Raw genomic sequence first — 25,496 nt, 5'->3', positions numbered from 1 at the left:
GACATCAAGCCCTTATCTTTTCTGTTTGCAAAACGGGTATTCACGAAATAAATGTGCTGTTCGTTGGTTTTGTTCATAATTTATTTTGAGCTTGCTGCAGTAGTATTATTGTCAATTCGTTTACACACACAAAATGAAATGCTTAATAAAGGCGAAGATGATTATAGAAAGGCTGTGGGATTAAACACTTCTCTTACTGCCTTTTATAGGTGCTTAAATGCTCCAGTAACATTTCTGAGGGCTAAAATTTGATCGTTGGTTTTCTTTGCCCTTCCCGGTAGCATGCTCTTTTCTACTCGTTTCCTGGAAATATTTGAACATCACTGTATTTTCTTGGAATAAATACTGGCAGAAAGAAAACATCCGTCTTGAATAATGAAGAACACCCCCTCAATTTTAAATTCTCCCCAAACGTTCAGTGTCAGTTGCTTGCACTTTCATCCGACCAGCTAAAAGAAACAGCACCATGTGACTTATCTGAACAATCGCAGGCAATCAATCCAGTTCAATAATGACCGCAAAAATGACGAAAACTGCTCACAACTTGGGGTTTGTGTTTTCTAAATGGGAAACGATTCACTAATTAGGAGAGACGTTTGAGGATACTGGACAACAGATCTTTTAGGATACCGTAATCTACTAGCACGAGGTTTTCACAAGGTGGAAAAGGCCAGATCAACGGGATTCGTTATGTAGGGTGCATGAAATGTGACTGATTTATGCAATAAACCCCCGTGGGTTATTCCTGTGTCATGCCTTCACTGACACAAGCTTTCCCAGGGTATTATGTGTGTATTGTTAGGTACACACATACAAAAAATAATTCTACGGAAGCACTTTCCAGTAATTAGGAAGGAATGCGTTCCCACAAGTCAGACTTTGGGAATTCCCTCCTTCTCCAAGCGGAGGAAACACAATTCCCACTGCTCCTTCCATCAGAAGCCGGCAGATTCTGCAGATCCTCTCCCGCACACGCCCCTCCTGTAGGGCCGCACCGAGTCCCTCAGATCACCAGCTTCTCGATGCTTAAAGTACTCGTTTCATCCTCTTCGTTTGAGCCAAAATACCCAGGCAGGTCGATCATTTGTTGCTCTGCCTCAGTTAAACCGAAGGTGGTATTATCATAAAAGGCAAACTCAGGGTCCAAGGGGAAGCTCTGGCACTTGTCCTTTCGGTACTGGGCAGGACTGATCGTTAGGCCTCTCTGGTAATTATCTTTGCCAGCTGACCCCGTTTCCTTCCGCCACTCCCCTTTGGGGTTGGGCGAAGGGCCCCGCTTGCTTCGGCTGGGCTCGGGCTTTTCAGCTGCCCTCTCCTGACCGGCAGGCTGGCGGTCAGCGACGGGATCCAGCTTCTTCCCTGGGGGACATGCCCTGTGGTGGCACCTCGTGCCGCGGCCCTGCGGTTCGCACGGCGGCACGGTGCCGTGGGCTTGATCCAGCTTGTCGCAAGTCGGGTTGGCGTTTCTCAGTTTCGCCCGTGCTCTGTCTTCCAAGCCCTGCTCCCACGTTCTGGTCCTGGAGTTGTAAAGAGGGGTCTGCCGGGGGGTGAGGGTGGACATGCTTCTCTCTCTGAAAGGCCTGGCCTTCTTCGTTTCGTGGAAGCTGGCTGTTCTTCTGAACTGCGGGTTCCTGTGACAGCCCCTCTCCGACACCTCCCCTCTGTTATCCTGGTGTTTGAAATGAGCTCTCCTCACCAAGGTCTGCGTGGGGCTCATCGCAGGATTGGCCTGGGAGAACGGAAAATCCAGCCTAGGGTTACAGCCCTCTCCCGGGAATTTGGGCTGACCAGCTGGATGGTCCAGAAATGGAGATTTGATCCGAAATTTGTTCGCCACGGCCTCCTCTTGGTTTTCTGCACTCAGGGGAAGCATTGTGGTGGCACCAACAACCGTGTCCGTGAGGGGGTTCTGAGAGACATGGTACACCTTGGTGGTCTCAGTCAGGCCCTTCTTCTTCATCTCTTTCAGCTGCTGCTGTGCGAGGCGGTAGCTGAAGATCGGAGGGATTATTTTTTGGGCATTTGGCTGAAAGCTCTCGCTTCCAGAGACATCGTCTTCCTGGGCAAACTGGAGGCTTCGCCTGTAGGTCAGAGGAATGTTAACGGGGGCATCCCCCGCCTCAGTGAAGCTGTCCCGCTGCTTGTTGCCCTGGCAAATGTTCTCTTCGTCGGAGTTTTTCCGAAAGCCAGGGGAGTGGACGGAGTTCCGATGCACAGCGGCGCTGCACTTCTGAGCTTTGCAGAGCTTTCTCCACAGGGTGATAAGGACGGTGGCAAAGATGATGAACAAGCACAAGGAGATACCTGTGATGGTGACTATGTTATTTGCTTTCTGGTCCTCTCCTGGCTGGACAGAAGGTGGGGTGGAAGGCTTGATACCTGTAACAAAGAGCACACACGTCTGTCACCAGAGCTGCACTGTCATCAGCATTTTGGTATTTTAGGATGGATACTACAAAGCAAAAGCAATTAATTAATACAGTACAGTAAGATTTGCTCACTGTAGATGACTTCCTACTGATCACTTTGAACTGGCAGGAACAGATTACTCACTTTAAATCAAAGGACCCGAAGACCTTTCAGATGTAATCGTTACCTTTGCCTGTTCTGCCCTTTCCATAAGACACTCCCATATTTGTGTAAAATGGGATAATAATACTTGCCCTCCTTTACAAAGTACATCAAGATCTCCTGGTGAGAAGTGCTGTAAAGGGGTAAAAATAACCCTAGTGATGCTAGTAGCTCAGGTATCACTCCAAAATTATTTTTAGGATGGCTTAAAGAAGTGTGAGAGTTATTGACTTGTGAGCTCTGCAGTTTGAAGAGAGCACTGGCAGTGGAAGCGTAACTTTTCAGAGCAGCCATCTGGGGGCGCTTCTTCAGCTGTTGCCCAGTGGTGTCCCTGGAGAGGGCAAAAACCTTTCCCCTGTTCAGCAGGATCCCAACTGAGGTTCCATTGATGTGGTGCCATGGGCATTCTGGTATTAAGACTCTTCTGTTGTGAACCAGAGATGGACCTTCAAACGGGGAAGAATACTCTGCTAACTGGGAATATCAACATCTCAAAGCTTTTCACAGCCCTATTTAAACCTCTCACCTGTACATTACACCACATGCGGTCGTCAAGAGCTGGTTATGAAGCAGTGAGCTCAGACAGAACCACTTCACAACCTTGCCCCAGTCCCTAGTTTTATCCAGATCCCAGAGCCTCCCATCAGGGTTATGGACAGTCTGTTGTAAGCCTTGCTAGCTGCTCCTGCCTGCCTCACAGTGCCTGCCCACCACACAAAATGCACGTGCAGAAAAATGAGAAGTAGGCACAAGTCTGAATGTACTGCCCATAATCCAGAAAAAAAATGCTCATTCCGGAGTGAGCTATTAAGTGTGCAGGATGTATTACACTGACAAACGCAGGCCAGAAGGTCCCAGGCTGCTACAACTGTGGATGTGCAAGGCAGCGGATGCTGGGCTGGAGGCACATTCCTTCGAGTCAGGGCTGTGAGACAGCCCCAAGACCTTCGAAAAATCCTGCCATGATCCTAGGTTTGATCTTCATGTCGCTCTGAGAGCTCGACATCAGCATGAAGAACAACGACGCTGCCTGTTGAATATTTTTTGAGGGTCCCTAAAACTGACATTGAGCCCAGCACCACCATGCCCAGAGAACAAGGAGCACTGCTGTTCTGAGCTCAACAGAGAAGGTGGGAGCCACGTTTGCCCTGTTCAGTAGCGCTGGTGCAGAGCAATCCATTCATTGCTCATCCTTCTCTCAGTCCCGTTTTCTCACAGTTGTTTTCTAAGGACACAGTTTCCTATCTGTAATGCACATTGTGCTGTATCACCTGGGGTACACAGTTAGCAGCTAGCAAACAGCAAGGTTTGAAACTGGATCTAGTTACCCAGGTTTGCTCCTCTTGCCACCCAACCTACCTCTGCCCTTAGGCCGTGCGCTGGTTTCATTTCTTCAGCCATTTGCTCCATCTGCTGGACTAACGACTGCAGTGATAGCTGCACCACAACAGCCTGCTCTGGAAAGGGGTGGACAGCTGGGGGAGCACGGGGGGTACACTGCCAGCCCGAGCTCAGACAGATGATGGACACTGTGTCAAGACACTGCCTGGGCGACGTCAGACTCAACGAGGCAGAACCAGATAGGCGGAGCTCTCTAAAAGAAGCAGCCTGGCTTGGGAGCAGGATGATTAAAAACCATCTGCAAGGCAGAAGCAAGTGATTTCTCCAGATGATTCTCTGGCAACGGGTGCTGATGCAGACCTCCTGTGCGTGTGGGTTGTCTCTATACAAACCCTCTTTATTAAACCAGAGACCCAGCAGGAATGAGAGGGGGTTCCTCAGGTCCGCTCGCTCTGCAGACCCTGCCCTGGGGTGCCTCAGACCGCAGCAGTTCTGTGCACCGTAACCACCCTCCGAGCTGCAGAAGAGTGTGAAACTGGCCAAAAAGGAGCAGAGTTCAATCAACAAACCAGTTCAGTATTCACTGACCCCTCCAGCAGGTAATACAAGGCACAGAACAGGAGAACTCAGTAGCAACTCTGGAAAAACACCACCTAACCCGTGGATTTTCTCTGGTGTCACCATTGCCCTCAGCACTCTAATGGAGACTGGCACAGAAAAGACAAGCAGCCCTAGAGCAGGGTACGAGCTTTAAACCGTGCCCCTAAACATCTGAACTGTTCCTCTCTGCTTACACTTGCAGCTTCACAGTGTAAGCAAACCTGCACAGCCAGCATTTTCTAGTGATGAAGAACAGCAGAAACCTTAACAATAATCTGTTAAAACATCTCAAGTGCTGCATGAAAACTGACAAAATGCAAAAACCTGCCTTGATGGAATAGCATTTTTAATATTCATCGTTATTTATTAATTTAATATTTTCCTTTTGACTGACCTCTCGCTCAATACTAACCCACTTCTTACAGTGCTCCACAACACATTCCGTTCCTGCCTATTCGCTTTCATTCAGCAAACCTCTTGAAACCGGTTCAAGCCAACACTCCCATCGAAAAAGTAGTCCTGCATTTTGCTGCTACATGTTCTACCCCTCTGCTGTCCTTCCATTTTCAGTGGCACAAACACTGCAATGGCCATGTGATAAGCAACTTCCCTAAATCCCCACACCGGCCGTCTTTCAGCTGGATCCACTCCAGTTCTCCACACTGCACTTTTGCCAGCAGCGGCATGGAAGCAGCCAAAGCAAGAGAGAAGGCACCGCTCGCTTTGCCACAGCTTACAGCTATAATTTGTTAAATTATAGCCCAAGAGCCTAGGAGCCTGCACAGCCCTGATTGCCTCCCCGTCCCCATCCCTGCCAGGCTGTGGCACCTGTGGGACACGGAGGCACTGGAGCGCGGAACACCAGCCAGTTTCTGAGCCGGCGGACCTTTGGTCTCTCCCACCAAAGCAGAGAAAAATTGAAAGTTGATTACGAAGCAGCACAGGAAACAGGGAAGTGGCAGAGTAGGCTCAGCTGGAAAAAACATGAGGTCCTGTGCAGGTGACACTGGAGAACTTCTCCGCGTCAGCTGCTGTCATGAATCCCACCACACCATGCATTTTAGGAATTACACACATCTAAAGCTCTTTTACAGATACTCTCACTGCTGGCGAGGCTTTTCCACACCTGTTCCAAACTACATCAAAAATACATGCCTCCTCTAGTTGCAAGCCAGAAAATTACATTTTTAACAGATTTCCACTGCCTGGAATCTTTAACCTGTGATTCAGATTATGTTCCCCTGGCCCTGAGATCTCTCCTCCGGCCCTTCCCCAAACCCTCAGACATGCTGGAGATTTTCAACCACTTCCACGGCACCCACAGCATGCCTAAATCTTGGAGCCCTGCCTCCGGCTGTCCCACAAACACATGTATGCTCCAGCCCTACTCCATCAACCACAGGGATGTGATGCCCCCGCCCTTCAAATAACACACCACCTGCTTTTGCCAGGGGAGACAAGGCAGAAGACAGCAGAGCTACGTACTCAAACAATCCTCCAGGGAACACGAGGAGGTCTCTTTTGGAGATCCAGCGCAGCCTGGTTTCGCCGGCGAGGAGGTGAGACACTCTCGGAAGCGCTCCCGGACGCCATCTCCGCAGGTGACGCTGCAGGGGCTCCAGGGCTGCCACAGGCTCCACGTTTCTGCAAACACACAAGCTCACGGCAATGAGGAACACGTCTGCCTCACCTCTAAAGACAAAGAAGGCATCGAACTGTCTTCTCTTATTCAAGAAAAGCAATAGATAACCAAACAAAGCAAACCACAACACCAAAAGAGCAAGCGGATCCAGGGACCTGCTCCCGTTCCCATCAGAGGCTGGGGCACGGCTCCCACTTTTGCTTTCCTCTCTTCGCCCCACGCTACACCACGCTCCGCTAACTGAGGCTGGCAGGAGCTGCCCGGAACAACAGCAAATGGAAATTAACCCACAAATCTTTTTAACAGCATCCTAATTTATATATTCATAAAGCCCAATTCCTACCTGACAAACACTGCTTTTACAGCAGAACAGCTTCACTGACTGAAGTGTAGTTACTCCTGATTTATGTGATTGTGAAAGGAGGAGAAGCCTACGAGGCCTAATGAAGAGGCAATAGTGCTTTTCCTCTTTGTGATCTTCTTAGCACACAAATGTGTTATTGAGTCGTTCATCTGACAGCTTTACAGGTCCCTATTGTTTTATTGCTTATACAGAGGCAATTAACTGAAGATGAAATTTCGCAGGTTTATTTATTTTATTTTAAGTGGAGGCAGGCTCAGGTTCTAATGCTAACTCAGATGTTGTCGTTTTTTAAATGCAATTCCTTTTTTGCTTAGGTAACATACTCATCCAGTGCTCAGCACTCAAACTTCAGAGCAGGGAGGACCCAGAGACAGAAAGGGACAGTCCCTGCCCACACTGAAAGCTGTGACACTCAGACAGGACTGTAACTTTAAATCCCAAAATAAGGGATGAGTCCAGGTGCAGTCTTTAAGGACAAGTACCCTGGGAACTGTCCTGTGGGTCAGTCGACTCAACAGCCTGGCTTTAAAATGTATCAGGAAGAAGAACAACAGACCAGTTGCTCCATTTCCCTGCTCAGAGATAAACCAGAAACCCAGATAAATCACAAAAAGCAAATTAGATTTTTCTTTTTAATAATTTATGGTTGCTACTGCCAACACAGGTCATGATATTTAATTTTATTACCTAGTTGCTTTGCTGCTAGGATGCCACAGCGCTCCCGATCAGTGAGCAGTTTGTGATGTTACAGGACCAGACCGTGTTTGGCGACTGGAAGTGGCTTTGCGACTTCACCTTATATTGTCTGCTCTATTCGTAGCAGGCTATTATTTTTCAAAGTCCCTAACAAAAATAAATACAGACGTTATTTAATAAATGTCACATTTCAACTGCTTTGGGCCCTGTCCTACAAACTTTTGTGGGCACGCCAGCGCGAGGTAACATCCATGTGAGCAGCGTGAGAGAACCAGTGGGGCTCCTCGCCCACATGACGCCACCCACGTGCCTCGCAGGATGGGGCCCGGAGGTTTTCAGCTCCCGCTCGTGCTGCCAGCCAGGGCTGTAAAGCATGTGCAGGCACATCGGTGCGGATGCACGCTGGAGTATGTCTGCCCAGCCTCGCACGCAGCACGGACTGGCATGGCAAGACGCCCTGGTGGCACGGCGGGCCGAGCCCACGCGACGCTGAGGGACCTCTCCGGGTATTTGAGGTCCTCCTCACACCAGCCAGTGAGCAGAGCGCTCACCGAAGGCAGATAAAAAGTGGCCATAATCAATAGCCAACCGATCCTTCTTCCAAAAGACTTCATGGTATTCCAGCACCTGGGGGTCTCACGATGTTTTGATATCACGACGGACTCCGGCGGTGCCCCCACCCCTGGCAGAGGGAGGCAGGCTGTCTGGAGAAGCATGTAACCCCCCACAAACTAATTAGTGTGAGCAGCTGAGAAATTAGCCCCATGACTTCCAATGCGCGAGCTCGCTCAGTTCCCTGTCTCCACATTCCCTGCTCTTCTTAGCTTCTGTTAATGACAGAGAGAGGGCCAGATCCAGAAGGGCTCTGGATGCCTCCACTACTAACACTGCTGAAAGCAGAGGGTGCCCAACAGCCCCTGCGTTCATGCCTGTGAGCTTTAACGTACGCTTAGGATGGGTAATTTTCTAATTTTGACGTCAAACCTATGACGTGCCTGTTGCTCTGAGGCACTTTTCACTGACTTCAGCTTCAGCAGAAGGCACAGAGTTCCTCAGCGCTTGGCATCCATAGCTTTGGGGCAACGACTGTGCGCCTTCAGCAGCAGGAGAGCAGGAAATGCTCCAGCTCCTGTGAAAGATGGAGATTTAAACCCCGCAACCCGCTCTGCAACCTCCTGCAATTACCAGAATGTGAAAGAAAATGAAGCAGTTTATTCTCCCCCAAGGAAATGAAATAATTAACCTCCATTTAAGAGAAGCAGATCCAAAGTGCCAGGGGAAAAAAACAGACGGTACGTACTGCAAACTAGCTCTAATAAGTGTGAACTTTTCTCATATGCAGTTGAGGAATCAATTATCGACGTGGAGATAGCTAACTGATGAGTTAGTCTGAAAGAGCTGACAGTTGGCAGATCTGCCAACATGAAAGATAAATGCAATTAACTTGCGTTAATTGTCGCTCTGCGTAAGCACCTCTCCCCAAACTTCTGTGTTTCGGCCTTAGTAGGGCCGTGAGCCTGCAGTGCTGTCCTACAGCACAGGCGGTGCGGGACGCTCAGCGTCACCCGGACACACGAGGTAGGTCGAAGCACTCCAACAAGACCAGTAATATGGGATAAAATCACTAATTATTTACAGGCTCATGCAAAAACCTGCTAGCCTGGGGGACTGCAGGCTGCTTGTGGAAGCTGAGATCAGTCTCTAGGTCCTGAGACCAGGCATGGTGGTGTTTGGCTAAGACCTGGGAAACCATCCTTCTCAGCCATCCCGTGCTTCTCCACTTCCATGGAAATAAAGCCTGGGCGCACTGAAACGGTGGCATGCTCCAACAGGTTGCTCATTTGGACAATGAAAGGACAATCATCCTCTTGAAAGAAGAAAACCCAGACTCTGCCTGGGCTAATTATAGTCTTTTCCCCACAAACAGACATCTTTAAGAACTTCTGGGGCACTGTCTGAAATCTTTTCTCAGGAGCTATCCCGGCAAGTCCACGACACCCCATTTATTCTTCACATGCCAGGGATGTGGAGATTAAGGATTCACTGCCAGGAGCGAAGCAGGCTGGAGCACAAAGCCAGCCTCCCTGCATTAGGCTGTTTCTAAACAAATGCAGGGCAGAAATGGATTGAGGCAACAGAGCTAATTGGTTCCCAGATCCTCGTGCAGATAGCAGGCAGGGCTGATTCACACTGCCTCACGCAGGGAGCAAGAGTTTGATGCAAGTCTTGTATCCACGCCTGACCCCTAGATACTCCTCTTACTGCACACTTAGTGACTGCTTCTCCCTCCAGAAGGGCTTTTCCTGCCTTCCCCCTTCCCTTTGCTGGCAACAGCTCTACTTGTGCCCTGCGGACCTTCCGGTACTTTTTTGGGCAGGTAGCAAAAACCAGATGTGAGAGAAGGCAACAGAATTCATCCCTGCTGTCAGCAAGCGCAACAGACTTCATTAGGATTTGCACCAGGGTTGAAACTGGTCTTGGGAGTGTAACTAAGAACTGTAAAAAAAAAAAAGTTAATTAAAAAGTTAATTAACACTGGAAACATGAAGAAAATATGCCCGTTTATATGGCATAGCACTACTGAGTAATTTATCAGAGCCATCCCAAATGACTCCAGCCAGACACCAGCTAGGATGTGGGACATATTCCTAAGGAGAGCTGAAGTCCCACTGCTGGGGACACTCAAATCCCAACCACGCAAAGCACGGGATAACGTGTTGAAATGAATGAGCCCGCAACGCTTCTGCTGCTGGCTAAAATGACCTGGCAGAGTTTTCTTTCTCAGACATTCAGACAATTCAGTCAGGCGTGGGGAAAATCTTAGCTGCATGGCTCTCTCTTAGTCATCTCCGTGAAGCTGTTAACGCTGCGCCGAGGTGAATGAAGTGACTCACGTCTCTGTTATTTTTTCACAGGTTCTCCAGCTGCAGTCTACAGAAAGCTCCACGGGCACAGGCTCACATTTAATGAACTTATTCCCTATGTTTAACAGATAGATTCACAGCCTTGGAAAACACAGGGTTGGGGATTTTTTTGTGACGGTTGTTCTGAAGCTGATGGCTCCTGCTGGAAGAGCTGCTGTTCTGGCCTGCCCAGCGTGACCAGCAGCCTTCTCCTTCCTCCTCCAGACACAAGACAGACAGACTCCTCTTCCACGGGCTATCCGAAGCCTACCAGGGATGAGGAATAAAGAGCTGGATCGACGAAGGGTCAGGAAAATAACTGATGCCTGATCTATGCAAAGCAGGTGTTGCAAAATCAACTTTATCTCATCTTCTGTGGTTTGGATGAAGATAATTTTAATGATTTAGGAGCTTTCATCTTTTACAAGAGAGTATCTTTGTTTCATAATAACAGAGCATATGCTAAACAGAGGAAGAGCTGGCGGAGTGACAGATTTGATATGCAATTGTCAACAGAAAATCATCACCGAGTGGGAATGCATTTGGAGAGATTTCAAAGGGATAAGGATAATGTTTGGTGCTATACAACGCTTGCCTCGGTGACAGGAAAATAAATACAAAATTGTTATTGAGAAAATATGCCACTCCTGTGATGACACGAGGAGATACCACAACTGCACGCAGCAATGCAGGTTCCATGGTAAGTTAGGACAACTCACAGAAAGTGGATTGTAAATCAGCCAAATGCAAAATGTAGGCAGAAGGAATACAAGCTGTACCCGCAGAATAGACCGCGGAACTAAAAGGTCATGTGTAAGAACAGCTCAAGGGTTTCCAGGGTGAAAGCTACGGCAAAAATCAGCTAGGCAATCTGTGGAAGTAAAAGCAGAGGATCAGTAAGGAGGGAGCTCGAGCTACTGCTCGAACGGCATCAGGGAGGAGGACGTTAGAAGATGACACCCAAAGCCGGTACCCGTGTCATCAAATAAAAAGGATTGCTAAAAGAAATGGAAATGGAGCCCAAAAGAGCCAGAACATTAATCAAATCCTGAAGAAAACGCCTTTCAGTTAAGGACTCGATCTGTTCAGTTTATCAAAAAGAACACTGAGGTTATCAGGAAGGACCGACACAATTTGGATGTGCCAACGCCTTGCAGGGGGAAGACGATGGGTAGCAAACAGCTGCCTCGTCTGGCAGAGAGCAGCAGAGCAAGAGCCCCTCACCGGAGGCTGGAGCTAGATGAGCTGAGTTATGAAATGCACCTACTTTCCTTTTCCCTGCCGCAGGGCCAGGGGCTCAGGAGAAGGCCTCCTTCAGCCCCCACAGACCACGGAGGTTCGCCCCGCTTCGGGCCGCCGCACTCCTCCCCGAACACCCCGCTCCTCTCCGGCGCTGCCTGGGGGCTTTGAAGTCTCACGGATACCGCCACGAAGACAGACGTGCTGCTGTCTAATTAATTTCGGGTTGACATTTTCTTTAAGGCGACGTGGTTTCGCTTTCATCGGCTTCGTCGACGTGACACTTCCAACTTGCCAGCTGTTGACTTGAAGGCGTTCTTCACGAGCAGCCTGATTTCTTTCCGCTGCACTTGTGGGGATGGTGCTAACGTGCAGCTCCGGGAAACAAAGCGACTTGCAGGCATTGCTTAAGGTGGATTTCAACAATTAAAACCAGTCAAATATTGGGCACAGAAACGCAGCTGTGTCATATCCTACATATTCATCTGTCAGGGCAATTAGCTAGATAGTATCTGCGTGCCATATAAATACCACCCAAGCACAGAGAAAGAATGAGAGTTCTCTCTTCCTTTTTCCTTGAGAATTATCTCGATGAAGGAAGTGTGCTTTCATTTTTAGGTGGACTTTTCTGTGCCAAAGACCAAGAGCACCAATAAAGAATACAGATGGAAAGTTAAGCTCCAGAGAAGAACTACGTACCCGGCTTGGCATGTGGTGAAAAGAGAGGTCATTCTTAGTACAGAGTGTTAATTAAAGAGCTCACAATGTCAGAATTAATGAAGTAGTACAAACCACACAACACCAGAAACCTAGTTTAGGTAGGCTGTGTCTGGACCACGTCCTGTGCTCCTTGTCTCCTGATCATCCCACTCAGAGACCTGCCCAGGAGGTGCAAGGACCCTTTTTTGGCTCGAGCTCCTGCACTTCCTTTGCAGGAAGACCAGGGTGGGGATGTGTCGAATACATCTCCAGCCTTTCAACCCAAGCTCTTTGAAGTATGCCCATGGGAAAGACTAATTCATAACCCATGGATGCAAGCCTGCTCCAAAACTTCAGAGCCTTTACTTTTCTCTTCCAGGATGTGGGCAACACAACCTAACCCAGCCCCAGTCCCCTTGTACACATGCAGCCCATCCCTTGCTACAGTTTTCAACAAACCAGAGGACATTTGGCTCATCTGCTTCCTCTGCCATGCTACTGTGGTGAGTAGACCCTGCCAAACCATGGACTACTACCCCCAGTTGCCTATGAGGCTACACATATGTAAGTTGTAGAGATAAAAAATAAAGAACGTATGGATATTCCTTAATCAGGACTGAGAAATGGGCTCAAGTTCTGTCTTGTGACCATCCTTAACTATGATCACTCCTTAACTGCAATCATTCATACTCCTGGATGCGGTGTTGGCCTCTGCCAACCAGCACTCTCCCAGAGCATGCCTGGTCGTGGCCAAAGGACTCCACAGACCACACAGACTGTCCCCACATGGCAGGTTGTATGAATCTAGTATTTTCTTGGAAGAAAAGAGTTTAGCTGTATGGATGTGACCCATGCTCTGGCAGGTGGCTTTATGGGTCGGGAAATGGACTGTGATCTGTTTTAAGTAGCAGCAGAGATACGGCTTGAAAGGCTGCTGCAAAAACCCCTCCAGCTGCCCAACTGACGACACAAGAGCGTCGTTTGCTATGGCCAAATCTTGATTCATGTCATCGAAATTTGTGTATCTAGCAGGTAGGATTTTAAATGCCCAGAGCAAACAAGGTAGAAAAAGACAGCCAGACAAGGATTCAGCCCCTGTATCTTCTCTACCCATCTTAGGATGGGATGAATCACCCTTGGGAGATGTCTGCCTCTCTCAACTAAACAGCGAGACAGCTACTTAATGTTGGACATTTGGCTTCTAGACACTTAAATGCAGTATAGATATCTCCAGTGGGTCAGATCTACTGTGGTAGCTTCTTAAACCACTGAGAAAGCCAAGTTTCAGCTTTACTGGAACTAGATGGATCCATCATTCGAAATGTCCCAAACAGTTTTGGTTGGTACTTAGCCTTCACTTTAGTTAAGTTTGAAGTCTAGTTTTAAGTTTAAGTTTAGTTTTAAGCTATCACTGTGGCCTTTGTTACCAAATGTCCTTGTGTACGCCTCTACACAAGTCTAATCCATTTTGCTCCCATCTGTATATGCCTTTACAACTATTTTTTGCTGGTGCAGAAGACCCAAAAGGCAGCTATTCAATAAGAGACACTACAATCAAACCGATTTATCATTACCCACGTTGGCCGGGAAGAGTGCTGATTTCTGCTAAAAGAAAACAAACGTCGGTACAAACCCATATTCCTCTGGATCATCATACACTCCTTAACTCTCGTTGGGAAATGGCTTCGGTTTGAGAAATTATAGAGGTCAAAGCAGTATTTGTTCTTCCCCACATCAAACAAAGTGCAGTTAAATTCTGTCCTGTTGTCTCCTGGGTGAAGGGTGTTCTCATACAGCCAAGATGTTCTTAGAGTAGGATGCTTGAGAGCCTCTTTATAGACGACAATTTTGCCACTGATAGAAGTGCACGGGGGCGAGACTACGAAGACCTGAACCAAAGTTTTGCACACCGCTTCTGGTGCCACAACCAGCCTGTATCCAAATTTGTGGAGGAGATCTATGGGTCCCATGGAGGCAATAACAGAATGTGTTGCTAACGATTTCAGTAGCACAGTAATATAAGTTTCTTGACCAACATGCGGGCAATCAAACTCTACCCACTGGGACTTAGACAGCAGGATTCCTTTTCTAGTTCTAACGCCCAGCATCTCATCAGAGCTTACTCTTCCTAGTTCATAAAGGGTGCTGGTGAATATCACATCCAGCGAAACCACTGTCTTGTTCATGGCACACAAGTGCTCGTTTGTAAAAAGTCCAACCTGAAGGGAGCTTCCAGGCAGCTCCGAGGTCTTGTTCAAATCAATGTGAAATACAGGCCATTCCACGCGGAGGGTGGACGTTCTTCCTCTTGCAGCACCACTGCTATTATCGCTGGGAGAGACCATTCTGAACAAAAAGTCCCCAGCACTCATGAAATAAAAACACTCAAACTCTACCACCCCCTGGGACTGATTCACGGGAAGCTGTTTTCTTGCAATGACCTCGTTGGTGCTGACATCCAGCAAGAGGATGGACAGGTTCTCTGCCGTCACATTACCACTGCTGTAGTACCGATATTCCACAGACACCGTGTCGTTGCTGAAGGCTACATGACCTGGGCGCTCCAACAGGAGGTACTCGGCTTCACCCAGAACTGAAAGGAAAACAGTGTAACAACAGTGTTAAGAAACAGAGAGACAACCCACTGCTTATGCAACTTACAGAAGAAAATACATATTTATAAAGTGGATATTTAAGAAATCGTGCTCAAACTTTTAAAAGTGAATCAGATCACCAAAAAAAAAAAAGTTGTAACTAGAGCAATTAAAGCTCACCACCTCCCCTTTGTGCAGGGATGTGATATGGAACAGCTCAAAGCTCACTGTAGCAACACGCTCAGAAAGGTTAAAAAAAAAGGTTTCAAAAAAAAAAGATTCACAGAAAACTTCATTTCTAGGGATAGACCGTGAAAATCTCCACTTCTTTCACTTGTAGATTCCTAAAGCCCACTTCACAATGGCCAGCTGTTCTACTTATTTTAGCCAAAAAAAAAATAAAAACAAAAAAAAAGTAGTTTCTTAATACAGAAACATGAAAAATGTCCCTCAAATTAAATAAAATAGGAAGTCTGCATGATGCTTTTTGAAGCCTCTTCTCTTGCTCTGTCTTATGAATCTTTCATTTTGCTCATTTGCATCACAGAGACACTTGAGTGAAAGAGCTGAAAATAACAGTGATGGTGACTGCAGCACTTTTCTTGTCTCAGATGTGGTGCAACATGTCTAAATGACATCATTTCATTATAAATGGCACAGGCTTTTTAAACGCACTTCTTGCATGACCATGTTTGTGCAAGTTGCCAAATTATCCTGAGACATGCTGTAACTAGTGGGGATAGATGATATCTAAAGCACTGGATTGAGAAGATCACATTTCTGTTCTCAGCTCAGCTAGCTTTTCTGCATTGCTTGAAACTTAAGGATTTCAGACGTAGGAAGGTTACCCGAAAAATGGGAACTGCATACATTTATTCTAGATAGAGAATGTGCTGTGAGACATCTTTATATAATAAATTGCCTGGAAAAAGGCTTCTGAGTCTTGGATGGAAGGTGCTATGCAACTGTAAGATTTCAGCTAAAGCAATCCGTTAGTAAGTAGTATCGACTAACAATACTCTGACTTGTTCAATCTGTTACATATGTCTTAAGATTACCTCAAAGAAAGCTGTGCTGGAAAAACACTGCAAGTGCCAAGGCAAGCACTCAGCATTTAGGAGTAGCAGGACTCATCTCACAGAATACTAGACAACTACCACTGCAAGCTTCAATTTAAGTTCGTCCCCTTGGATTCACTTTCCTGTCAGCAGAGAAAGTTTTCAGGAAGCAATTCATCTGACCAGCTATAGCCATTTACATCGGCATGCGCCAGAACAGCCTATTACTCTTCACCAGCTGTAACAGGCGGTTAAAATAACCAGCTCCAACCACATCCCTAACGTCTGGGTGAAGGTTGTACGCACAGCCTTACACACATAAATCATGTGTATGCTCTCACATACATGTGCTGTAAGTCGGCCTTTAACTTGCATGAGTCAATACCAATTTTTCCACAAGATCCTGCTTCATTTGGCAGATGGATGGTGCCTGTTACCAGAGGGCTCTTTTATTCTTGTCCTTCCATGGTGGTCCCATGTATTATTGACTGCACACCATCCGAAATCCATCCTGATAATACAGAATTATTCATTTCCCCCATGGACTTTTATTGTGCTCTTATCATAGTATATCAGTGTATTAGAAATATTCATGAGTTTATCCCTGCAATGGCCCTGAAAGATGAGGAAACGTCACCATTCTTGTTCAACTGAACAACTATCTGGGCCTCTCAGAACTACCTGGCCTTTTTGGGGGGCGGCTGAGCACTGGCCCAGGCTTCCCAGAGAGGCTGTGGGGTCTCCTCCTGGGAGAGCGGCACAAGGCGCCTGGACGGGGTCCTGGGCACCCTGCGCTGGGTTGGACCAGATGGCCTCCAGAGGCTCCTTGCAACCTCAACAATTCAACTCCAGCAAGTTCCCACCTTTCTTGCTCACCTCCAGCATGCCAGCAAGGGGAGCAGAGAGCACAGAACAAGCACCTCTACCCAGGGCCTGACATAAGAAACATGCAGAAAGCTGCTGCCCTGGGCTGCAGCATGCACAGCGTTGTGTGGGGCTGGCAAGAGGAGCAAAGGGAGCTGGAGCACGCTCAACCCCTCAGAGAGCTTTGTTGTTAACTCATCTGCAAAGACTTAGAAATGGACCAAGTCTGACCACATCCTCATACAGACAACAAAATGCATGTCCCAGAGCTTCATGAGCTCTCTAACGTGAAGTTCCCAGAGCTGCGTTAGAGTTTCCAAGCGAAATGGTTGCAAGTTGCTGGGTTTTTCTTTCTTTTAACGTGGGCAAAATGATGCATTTCTCTACAAAGGAATTGGCCAGATTCAACTTGGCTGAAATGTAATGAGGGAAAAAGAAATCAGGCCATGGCAAAAACCCAGCGTGAAAAATTTCAACTCCAGGCTTCAAATTTTCAACAAAAACTTTGATGTGATAGTAATGAAAAGCACTGATGTTTACACCTACTACTCTCCTCTCCTTACTCATTTGCACTATTTTTTATTTGGACTGGCCCACACCAGAAGAAATAACACCGCTGTGTATGCGTGTGGGAGGACTGGAGAGAGGCCAGGGGACTGCCGTGTAGCTCCCATCCACCCTAATATGGATCACTTGGGAAGTGAGGAAAGCGAGCATTACTGCAGGATGCTGCTACAGCACTGCAGAGCTCTGCCTGGCACCCCTCAGGTCACAGCATCCCTTCTCCCCTCTTTGTTTAATAAAACAACTTCACGTTCATAAGTGGCCCATGCAGCAGTTTTCCATAATACTCCACAAGTTGCCAGTCAGAAGCAGCCAGCTTCCCCCGCGTGCTCCTTCAGCAGCCCTCCAGCCTCCTGCGCGTGCATGGCCCTGTCACAAGCCAAAACCTGGTCCCAATTGTTTGGACAGCCAGTCAGGGGCAGCTTTCAATGCGTTTGTGTATTTTTGGTTGTCATTACAATGGTCTCCCACTGAATGGAGTCTGGCTGTGGCGCCAACAACCTGCCAGAGGAGTCTTTGCAAGAGCTCCCTCTTAGAAAGATCAAAAGGAAAATCCTTGTTTTTCTTCTGAAGAGTGAGAATTATTATTTGAGGGTGCTGTTCTGATATTTATTTATTTTTAATTGTGTTCAAGCCAACTTGGGTTGTGATGTTGGCTTGTCAGCCATCAGCACAACAGAGCTACGAAGAACAAACACATCAGAAAAACTGATAAGAAATGAGAATACTGAATACTGTTTTGTTGTATGCTAGAACCATTTTTTTTTCTTGTAGCATTACAGTAATTTTCCACAATATACTTGTTCATTTAAAACGCAGTATTGGTGTAAAATTGAGACACATATGAGGGAAATATTTCTCTAAAAAGTATGTACACATGTGATACTCAAAGATACGTACTGTTTGTAAGTTATTTTCAGAATTACGGACTACCCTTTCACTGGAAATAAGGGAAAAGATGATGCACCTGAGATTTAGCTCTTTAACTGCACCTTTTAATTACTCACTGTGCCACTCTCTATAAAGTTCCCAAACAATAGCTTTTACCTGTGAGTCAACCAGTTGTGAATGCCTGCAGGACTGGCTCACCAAGAACCAGTGGATATTGCAATCATTCACCTCACTTTCTGGATTAAGTGAATTCAATACTTATCTTCACTGCATTACCCACTCAGAGCACTGTTCTTAACTTAGCCAGCTAACTTTGTCTTATTAAAACAACACGTGGTACTAAAAGCCACAGACAAAAGTCACCACTTCTTTTAAGAACCCTTGTTCTAGAGTGGAGATGGAGCAAGAACAGAGGTACAGGTAGCTGAGCGTATTTTCTCACGTACACAAGAAAAGCAAACTGCACACATTCTCGGTCCATTTCTCTCCTTAACACCTGCTTTTAAATTATGAATGTGATTTTTGAAAACATATGTATTGTTTACAAATTAAGAGCCCCATTTTCAAGATTTCTAAATCACTGAAATCACTGTGTAGTACGGAGTTGATTATCTTTGCAAACCTACCTTCTACTTAGCACGTTCTTGGAAAAGATAGATGCCCTGCATAGGATTCCCCTCAGACTTGTAGCTGTCTAAGCTAAACTAGGTGTTTAATCTCCGTTGGCAGCTGAAGGAGAGGAGGTGCTTTCTCAACCCACACATCTCAGACTGCAGATGGGTTGGAGCTGCCCTCAAGATGTGCCATTTTGTGACTCAAACAACACTGATTGCATCAGACTAGCTGCCTAATTTTACATGACTAAAATTGAATGGATACGAATCCCATCCTTTGGCTTCTTACGTGGTCAAAGGAGAGAACACCTCGTTGTTCTCAAAAGTCCTCTGAGTCGCCAGCTTAGGTCCATCAGATGGGGTCTCACACAGTCACAGGAAGTTGCCTGTACTGTCGATGTTCCCATAGGTTCCTTTTACAGTTAACGGAGAGGAATGGGCAGTTTTATGTTGTAGTTCCTCCCACCCTGGTACAGACACCTAAAACAGACCTGTCTTCCAAGATATGTATTAAATGTTACGGAATACAAGTCTCAAAAGAGAGCAGAGCTCCTGTTACTGCTTCTAACACAGCCAGCCCCTTGATGATGCCCACAGAAATGTGCTCATTTATCTTGTTTGCTTCTCTGAGCAAATTCACAGCAGGAAAGGTTCCTGCTGGATCCAAAGGGGCAGCTTATGCAAGTTGAGTTGTCTTTTCCACCTACATATTGCACAAGACCTCGACTATATTCTGTGCAATGGTGGCTTGTGTGACCTTTTATTTCAGCAGATATCCTGCAAACAACACTATCCAAAACCACCTTGTGAATATGAGTCTCACAGTTTTCCCTTGAAAGCTCTAGTACTCACCGTAGTCACAGAGCACCACTAGCAATAGATTTGAAAAATCTTTCAACATCTGTTTCATTCTGACCAGTGCGATCCCAGGTCCTTTTACTCCTCATGTCCTTCTTCAGCTCCAAAGTGCAGGCACGTTTTTCAAGAACACCTGAAAGTTTAAAAAATTCAGCTGTGTTGACTTTGCTTCATAAAATACAAGAGGAAAGACATCCCACTAGTAAGAAAAAAAAATAAAAAAGCCCACACCATTAATTAACACCTTTCTCTCGTTTACCTAACCATTATTAATATTGGATCGACGGATAAGCACAACTACAAAATTCATTGTACAGTACATTTTCCATCTTTAAATGTCACGTCCTGAGACAGAACAATAAAGACCTGTCACAACAATTTACCTTTGCACTGCAGTAACTGCTTTTGTGCATATCTTACATTAAGATCAACACCCACAACTGCAAAATAAGAAGTATTTTATACAAAATGTAACTCTGACCTCAACATCTGTAGATACTGGAGGTTTACTGCTGCTATACAATTCAAACTGCCCTGTTTTCAGGTCTAGTAATATTATTTAGTTATTAATATTAATATTATTTAATTGTTTATATTATCTCACTGGCTCTGTAAAAGATATATAACTGCTTTTTATGTCACTCAGACTGATTAGCTGGAGAAAGTGCTAACTTCCAACTTTTCCTCCATCATTTTTCAAGTTTTCATTCTATGTAGCATTGGTTATGCCAACAAAAATAGAGAACCTTTTGAAAAGTTTCACAATTTTATTTCAATGTGCTTTAAACTAGTCGTTACGAGTCTCATAGCAATCATATAAAACAGGCTGGAAGCAGAATGACAGCAGCAAAACCTACAGTTCGCTCCAGAAACAGAAGCAAGAGAGAATCTAAAAAGAGAAGATCGAGCTCAAAGGAGTCCTTCTCAAAATACAAGAATTGCTCTCTTTTGTATTGTATAGGAGTGTTTGAAAGTCAGCCTTACTGTGCTTACCGTCACTCAAACATGCAAGAAAATTCTTGTTCAATACAGCTTACAACCTGATTTTACGAGAGAAAACTGGCACCGGAGCACGCATAAGTTAGGAGAGACAAAAATTGCAGAACATAAACATAAAACGCAAGAACTGGGCACGACAAAGATCAGGTACGTTTTCAGGAATCATAAAAATAATGAGATATTTCAACAATAACATTGAGTTATTGACCTAAGAGTTGTTGACCTAAGATTCAGCCCATGTGTTATTTGAAAGCTTTTTAAATTGTTTTAGCTTCTTCGCCTGTCTGCTCTGTGCCAATTCCCTCTCCGGTTTCTCATATACACTTAATTCAAGTGGCTGGAGAGAATAATTTCTAAGAAAAGATTAACGGGAGCATGCACAGCCTTGCTCAGCGAAGGCTCATTACGACAATAGCTGTACATATTTACTGGGGAATCATCACCACCTGGCCCATGAACTTGACTGGGCTCCAGAATGAATTAGGCAGTGACGGCGATACCCCAAACACCCAGTTTCACTCCCTGTGCTGTAAATTACAGGAATACAAACCTTGTGCATCCAGCCAGGGGCAGGCTGATGGCAGAGCGTGGTGGAGGGCCAGCCTGCTCCTAGGGGCTGCTGCTCCCTGCTTGCCTGCCGAAGGACTCCCGAGCTGGCTCTCCTCTGCGGCACGCGGCACCGGCTACTGTCGAGAGACGTGGTGTCGTGTCGCAGGCTCGATATGCTGGTGGTCCTGGGATTTAACCATTATTAACCATCATTAACTATTAATTGGGCATTTAAAGGAAAAAAAAAAAAAGAAGCAAAGAGTGATCCAAGAAAGAAAAAGCAGGTTTAAAAAAAAATATTTGCAAGAGATGCCTTGGCCAATGGCATAATCATTCAAGGTAAACAGTTAAGTAGAAGTTATGTGGCACTGCTTGAAACTGCACTGAACTAAAGAGGGGAAATAAAAATGCTTTACGGGCAGTAATCACAATTGCGCTGGATGCCTTAATGGGTCCTTTCCATCTCTAGCTTTCTTAGCCACGTATTTTTCAAATGTCTTTTACAAATATTGTTTTTTAGACAATCACACAGCGTCAGGTAAAATTCAAACCACCTTAATCTGAGCCTAATGAGTGACACACAGCAGAAAGGAAACAAAGCTACGGAAGAAAGAATACATCCTACGGAAGAAAGAAAGAAGACCGGGCAGGAGAATACTCCTGAGATAGTTGCCATACATTTTAATTTGCGCATGTCAAGCTGACAGATGGAAACGCAGCATGGTTCATTAGATGGGGCACCGGAGTGAGACACAGGAGACCTGACTTCTGTTCCTATTTCTGCCACTGTCAGATGTATGATGTTAGCAAATCACATCATTAATCCACTCCCCCCTCCCCATCCCCTCTCTCCTGCTCCATGTTTATAGCAGGAACTTTCCAGGAGAGGCTCTTTCTAAGCCAGTTTGTGGACACAGCCCAGCACCAGGGCCTTTGGGCATTTCATGAACCGGACCCCAACCCTTCTTCCCTTCTATACTTTCATCTGTGTTATCTTGGTTGGCTTAGGGAAAGGCTCTGGCGGGCAGTGCAGGCAACACCCAAGCTGCAACTGGAGTATTTGAAACGGCACCAAAACTAACTTCCAAGCGCTTCCACCAGGTGCCTCGCCAAGTCCGGCCCGGGGCTACTTCTCCCTCTGCTGTCACTGGATGCAGCTGGAGCCCCCGACTTACCAACCTACTTGAGGCTCCCCTGAACAAATCCAAGGCTAACATGCACGCACGAAGTCTCTCTGAGCTTTTACACCTTTGCCAGCTGATTTCTAATAGCAGCTTTCAGCCTAAGAACTGCCCATCCATTTCTAACACAGCATTCCTCCTCTCCTTCCCCTCCTTCTTTCTCCATGTGTTTGTTCCTCTCCAGTTTTCTCTCCCTCCACCCTGTTTGGTGCAAACGCTACACTGACCTCTAAGCTCGGTTCACATTTCTTCCCCTTCAGCCACCTTCTTCCTACAATTCTTCCTTTTTTTTTTTTTCCTTCTCAAAAATTTCCCACTTCTTCACCTCCTGCCCCCAGCTCTATTGTTGTTCCCCTTCCAGCACCCGCAGAAAATCTTGCCTTTCAAGGCAGACAATGTATCTTAAATGGTTTCTACGCTACGCAGATCTTTTACCTCGAGTTCATTAACTTGATGAGATGAGCAGCGATTGAACAGAGGCGGCTATCAGACTTTGAATAATTGGCTTTTTTAATTTATTACTTTGGTGGACAAGCAGGGACTAAGGCTCTATTGTGTGAGATGCAGCAGACACACAGCAACAGAAAAAGATGCTTTCTGTTCCACGAGACGGTATAATGGGCTAACTGGAAATGGAAGACTTCCTCTCCAAAGTGAATTGGAAATGACAGATAAGGAGAGGATGAGCCATAAAGGGCCTTGGGAATGAAGACCAAGGGGCTTGTGTGTGATGTAAATGACACAGGAAAACTTCAAGTCCCTGCTCTGCAACAGATTTCCTGTATGGTCTTGGTCTCATCACTTAGCTTTCCTCTGGCTCTTCACTGGAAATAGCACTTCACTGCCTGGTACAGGTAATATGAGATGAAATCCACCATGAACTGCGAGGTGTGTTGGCACTGCAGTGTCAGGAGCCATGTACGATCCAAAGATACAATTTCATTTACAACATTTTTTCTTCCCCAAATAAAGAAGTAATAGGACAGGTTATATACCAACTTAGTGCCACATACCTATTCAAATAATACCCCTATTTCTCTAGGTCATTAAAATTAAGTATTTTGTAATCATTCTGGACAGTCCATGGGTTTTACAACAACACCGACTGGATTTATGACTTCCAGTAGGTTTTCCAGCAGTATCAAAGGCCACAGAACAGATCTGATGTTTCACAAACCAGTCAGCTCCTCAGAGTGCCACGACCCGCTGGTTTAGCACAGCTAACCAGTTCCTAGCTTCATCAATATATCACTCAGCAACCATTCCCCCTTCACAGAGCAGAGGAGAGGCTGCAGTTAATAAGGGACCATCAGGAATCAATCAGCTACCCCATGAACAAACACTGGGCTTAAAGAGAATACAAATGCACTGGAGCCTGTATCTCACCCTGACCCTGGGTACCCTCGGCCCTCCTCATTGCAAATCCCTTGCAATGGGTTTTACAAGGGGTTTACAATTTATAAACATTTTGCAGTCACATTTGCAACCTGGAATTTGCACAACTCGGGTTATGCATGAGAGAGGCAGGCAGTAAAACAGCAACTCCAATCCTGAAAGTCCCTAAATCCTTCCTACGTTTCACTTGAGGAAGTGGCCAAGCAGCACGAGCAGCAAGAAAGAAGCGTGTATCCGCAACATTTCTGTAAATTTAAGATATTTTATCTGTCCGTCAGCAAAGACATTAATTATTTTTGCTTATTGCGGTGCGAGATGAGGCGGCGATTGAAGCGCTACCACCTTCTGGGAATTTCAGAACTGCTCATCTAATCCTCCACCCCTGACACGAAAGCGGGAGCCCCTCAGGTGTGCGTCACGTTTTATCCCAATCTAATCGCTGCTGACCACGCGGAGCGGTCACGGCCAAAAACGTGCCGCTGCTCCCGGGGAGGAATTGAGTTGAGGGGGAAAAGTACGCGTGTGATGTCTGCCACAGCGGGGGGCTCGGGCTGCCATCCTCACAGGCATCTTCCCTTCTTATTTACACATCAGACAGTTTGACGTTGTTATCAGATAATGGCTTTATTAAAATCATGCATCTAAATTTGCCAGGCTGGAACTGACAGCGCTAGATCTCCCCGCGTGCAGGGGAACAAATAATTAGCTGGCAAAGCCCGTTTTCATCGATATTTTAGGGCTGAGATGACAAAATCCCGGGGTTTCTCAGCCCCTATTGACAACGGCTCAGCAAGCCAAGAGCTGGCCAGCAATGCCCAGCCCCTGAAACCGGAGGGCTACAGCGGAGCGAGCACACGGACGAGGTTTACTTTGGAAAACGTGCGGTGAAAATAAGTTTATTAAGCATAAGGAGGCTTGGGGGAAGATGTCCGAGCGGTAACAAATAACAAATGCAAATAAATTTGGGGTAAGAGACGAGCGCAGCCGTTTGATCTTTTCGTTCTCCTGCATATATTAATTTTTACGTTTACGTTATTTTTTCTGGAAACCCACCCCCGCCCGAGAAGTTTACCTTAAGGACCGGAGCACCGGGCACGGTCGCGACGCAGCCGAAACACCGAGGAATTCGCTCGGGACTACCTGCACGACGAGCAGAAAGCCGTCTCCGGGGCTTCCCAGCGATCCCATACGAAGGTTTTTTTTTTTTCTTTTTTTTTTTTCTTTTTTTTTTGCCTGAGGTGTCGGCGGCGAAGGACAGGAGGAGCAGGGCAGGAGGAGCGGCCGAAGGGCTACGAGGCTCCCTCCCTCCCTCCCTCGGCCGGCGGGGCCGGGGTAAATGGCGCTGCGGCTGGCGGCGGCCGCCGTGCGGGGGCAGCCCGCGCCCCTGGCGGCGAGGCGAGGCGAGGCGAGGCGAGGCGCTGCCGGGGCCGCCCCGCACCGCCCCGGACCGGCCCTGCCCGGCCCTGCCCGCCCGCTGCCGGGCTGTGGAGGCTCCCCTCGGCCGGAGCCGTCCCGCTGAGGGCCGCCCTCAGCCCGCCCCGGCACGGGTGTGGCGGCCGCGGGCCCCGCTGAGGGCCCGGCTCGGCCTCGTGGCCGCGTTTTCTGACGGGGCTGTGTGAGGCGAGGAGCCGCCCTGCCGGCAGCTGGGCGGCTGTCTCCATCTGTGGGGAGCCTCCTCTTCTCGTCGGCAGCCAGGCACCACCATAAGATCTGTCCCCTTCTGCCCCATCCCTCTCTGCTCAAAAAGTTCTGAGTTTGAACTGAGGGCCCGCGGGTTTTGTTGTCTCACACCAAAGGGTACCGCTCAGCAGCAGTGAAACCAAGGCACCAAATGATCTCACCAACGGGGACGAGCGGCCCCAGCAGCTTCGAGT

The 25,496-nt window shown here is 47.0% G+C and overlaps 1 protein-coding gene across 2 annotated transcripts; it reads right to left on the bottom strand.

Annotated features, from left to right (window-relative positions):
* Positions 1-63: 63 nt before the first annotated feature.
* THSD1 (thrombospondin type 1 domain containing 1) lies at positions 64-25,083 on the bottom strand. Of its 2 annotated transcripts, none has more exons than XM_083833847.1 (6): positions 24,695-25,083; positions 21,048-21,231; positions 19,493-19,631; positions 13,689-14,648; positions 5,998-6,156; positions 64-2,379 (listed from the first exon to the last, which is right to left on the bottom strand). In XM_083833847.1, exons 3-6 carry the CDS (start codon positions 19,548-19,550, stop codon positions 1,004-1,006), a joined length of 2,553 nt encoding a protein of 850 aa, XP_083689973.1. In that variant the 5' UTR covers positions 19,551-19,631; positions 21,048-21,231; positions 24,695-25,083; the 3' UTR covers positions 64-1,003. The 2 variants fall into 2 exon arrangements, with proteins under 2 accessions (XP_083689973.1, XP_083689974.1); XM_083833848.1 differs by having other exon boundaries at positions 21,048-21,222.
* Positions 25,084-25,496: the final 413 nt, after the last annotated feature.

Source organism: Anser anser (assembly GCF_964211835.1).
Source record: "Anser anser genome assembly, chromosome: 1".
Lineage (NCBI taxonomy): Eukaryota > Metazoa > Chordata > Aves > Anseriformes > Anatidae > Anser > Anser anser.
Note: the sequence above shows the minus strand (reverse complement) of the source record. Positions and strands in the feature narration are given on the sequence as shown.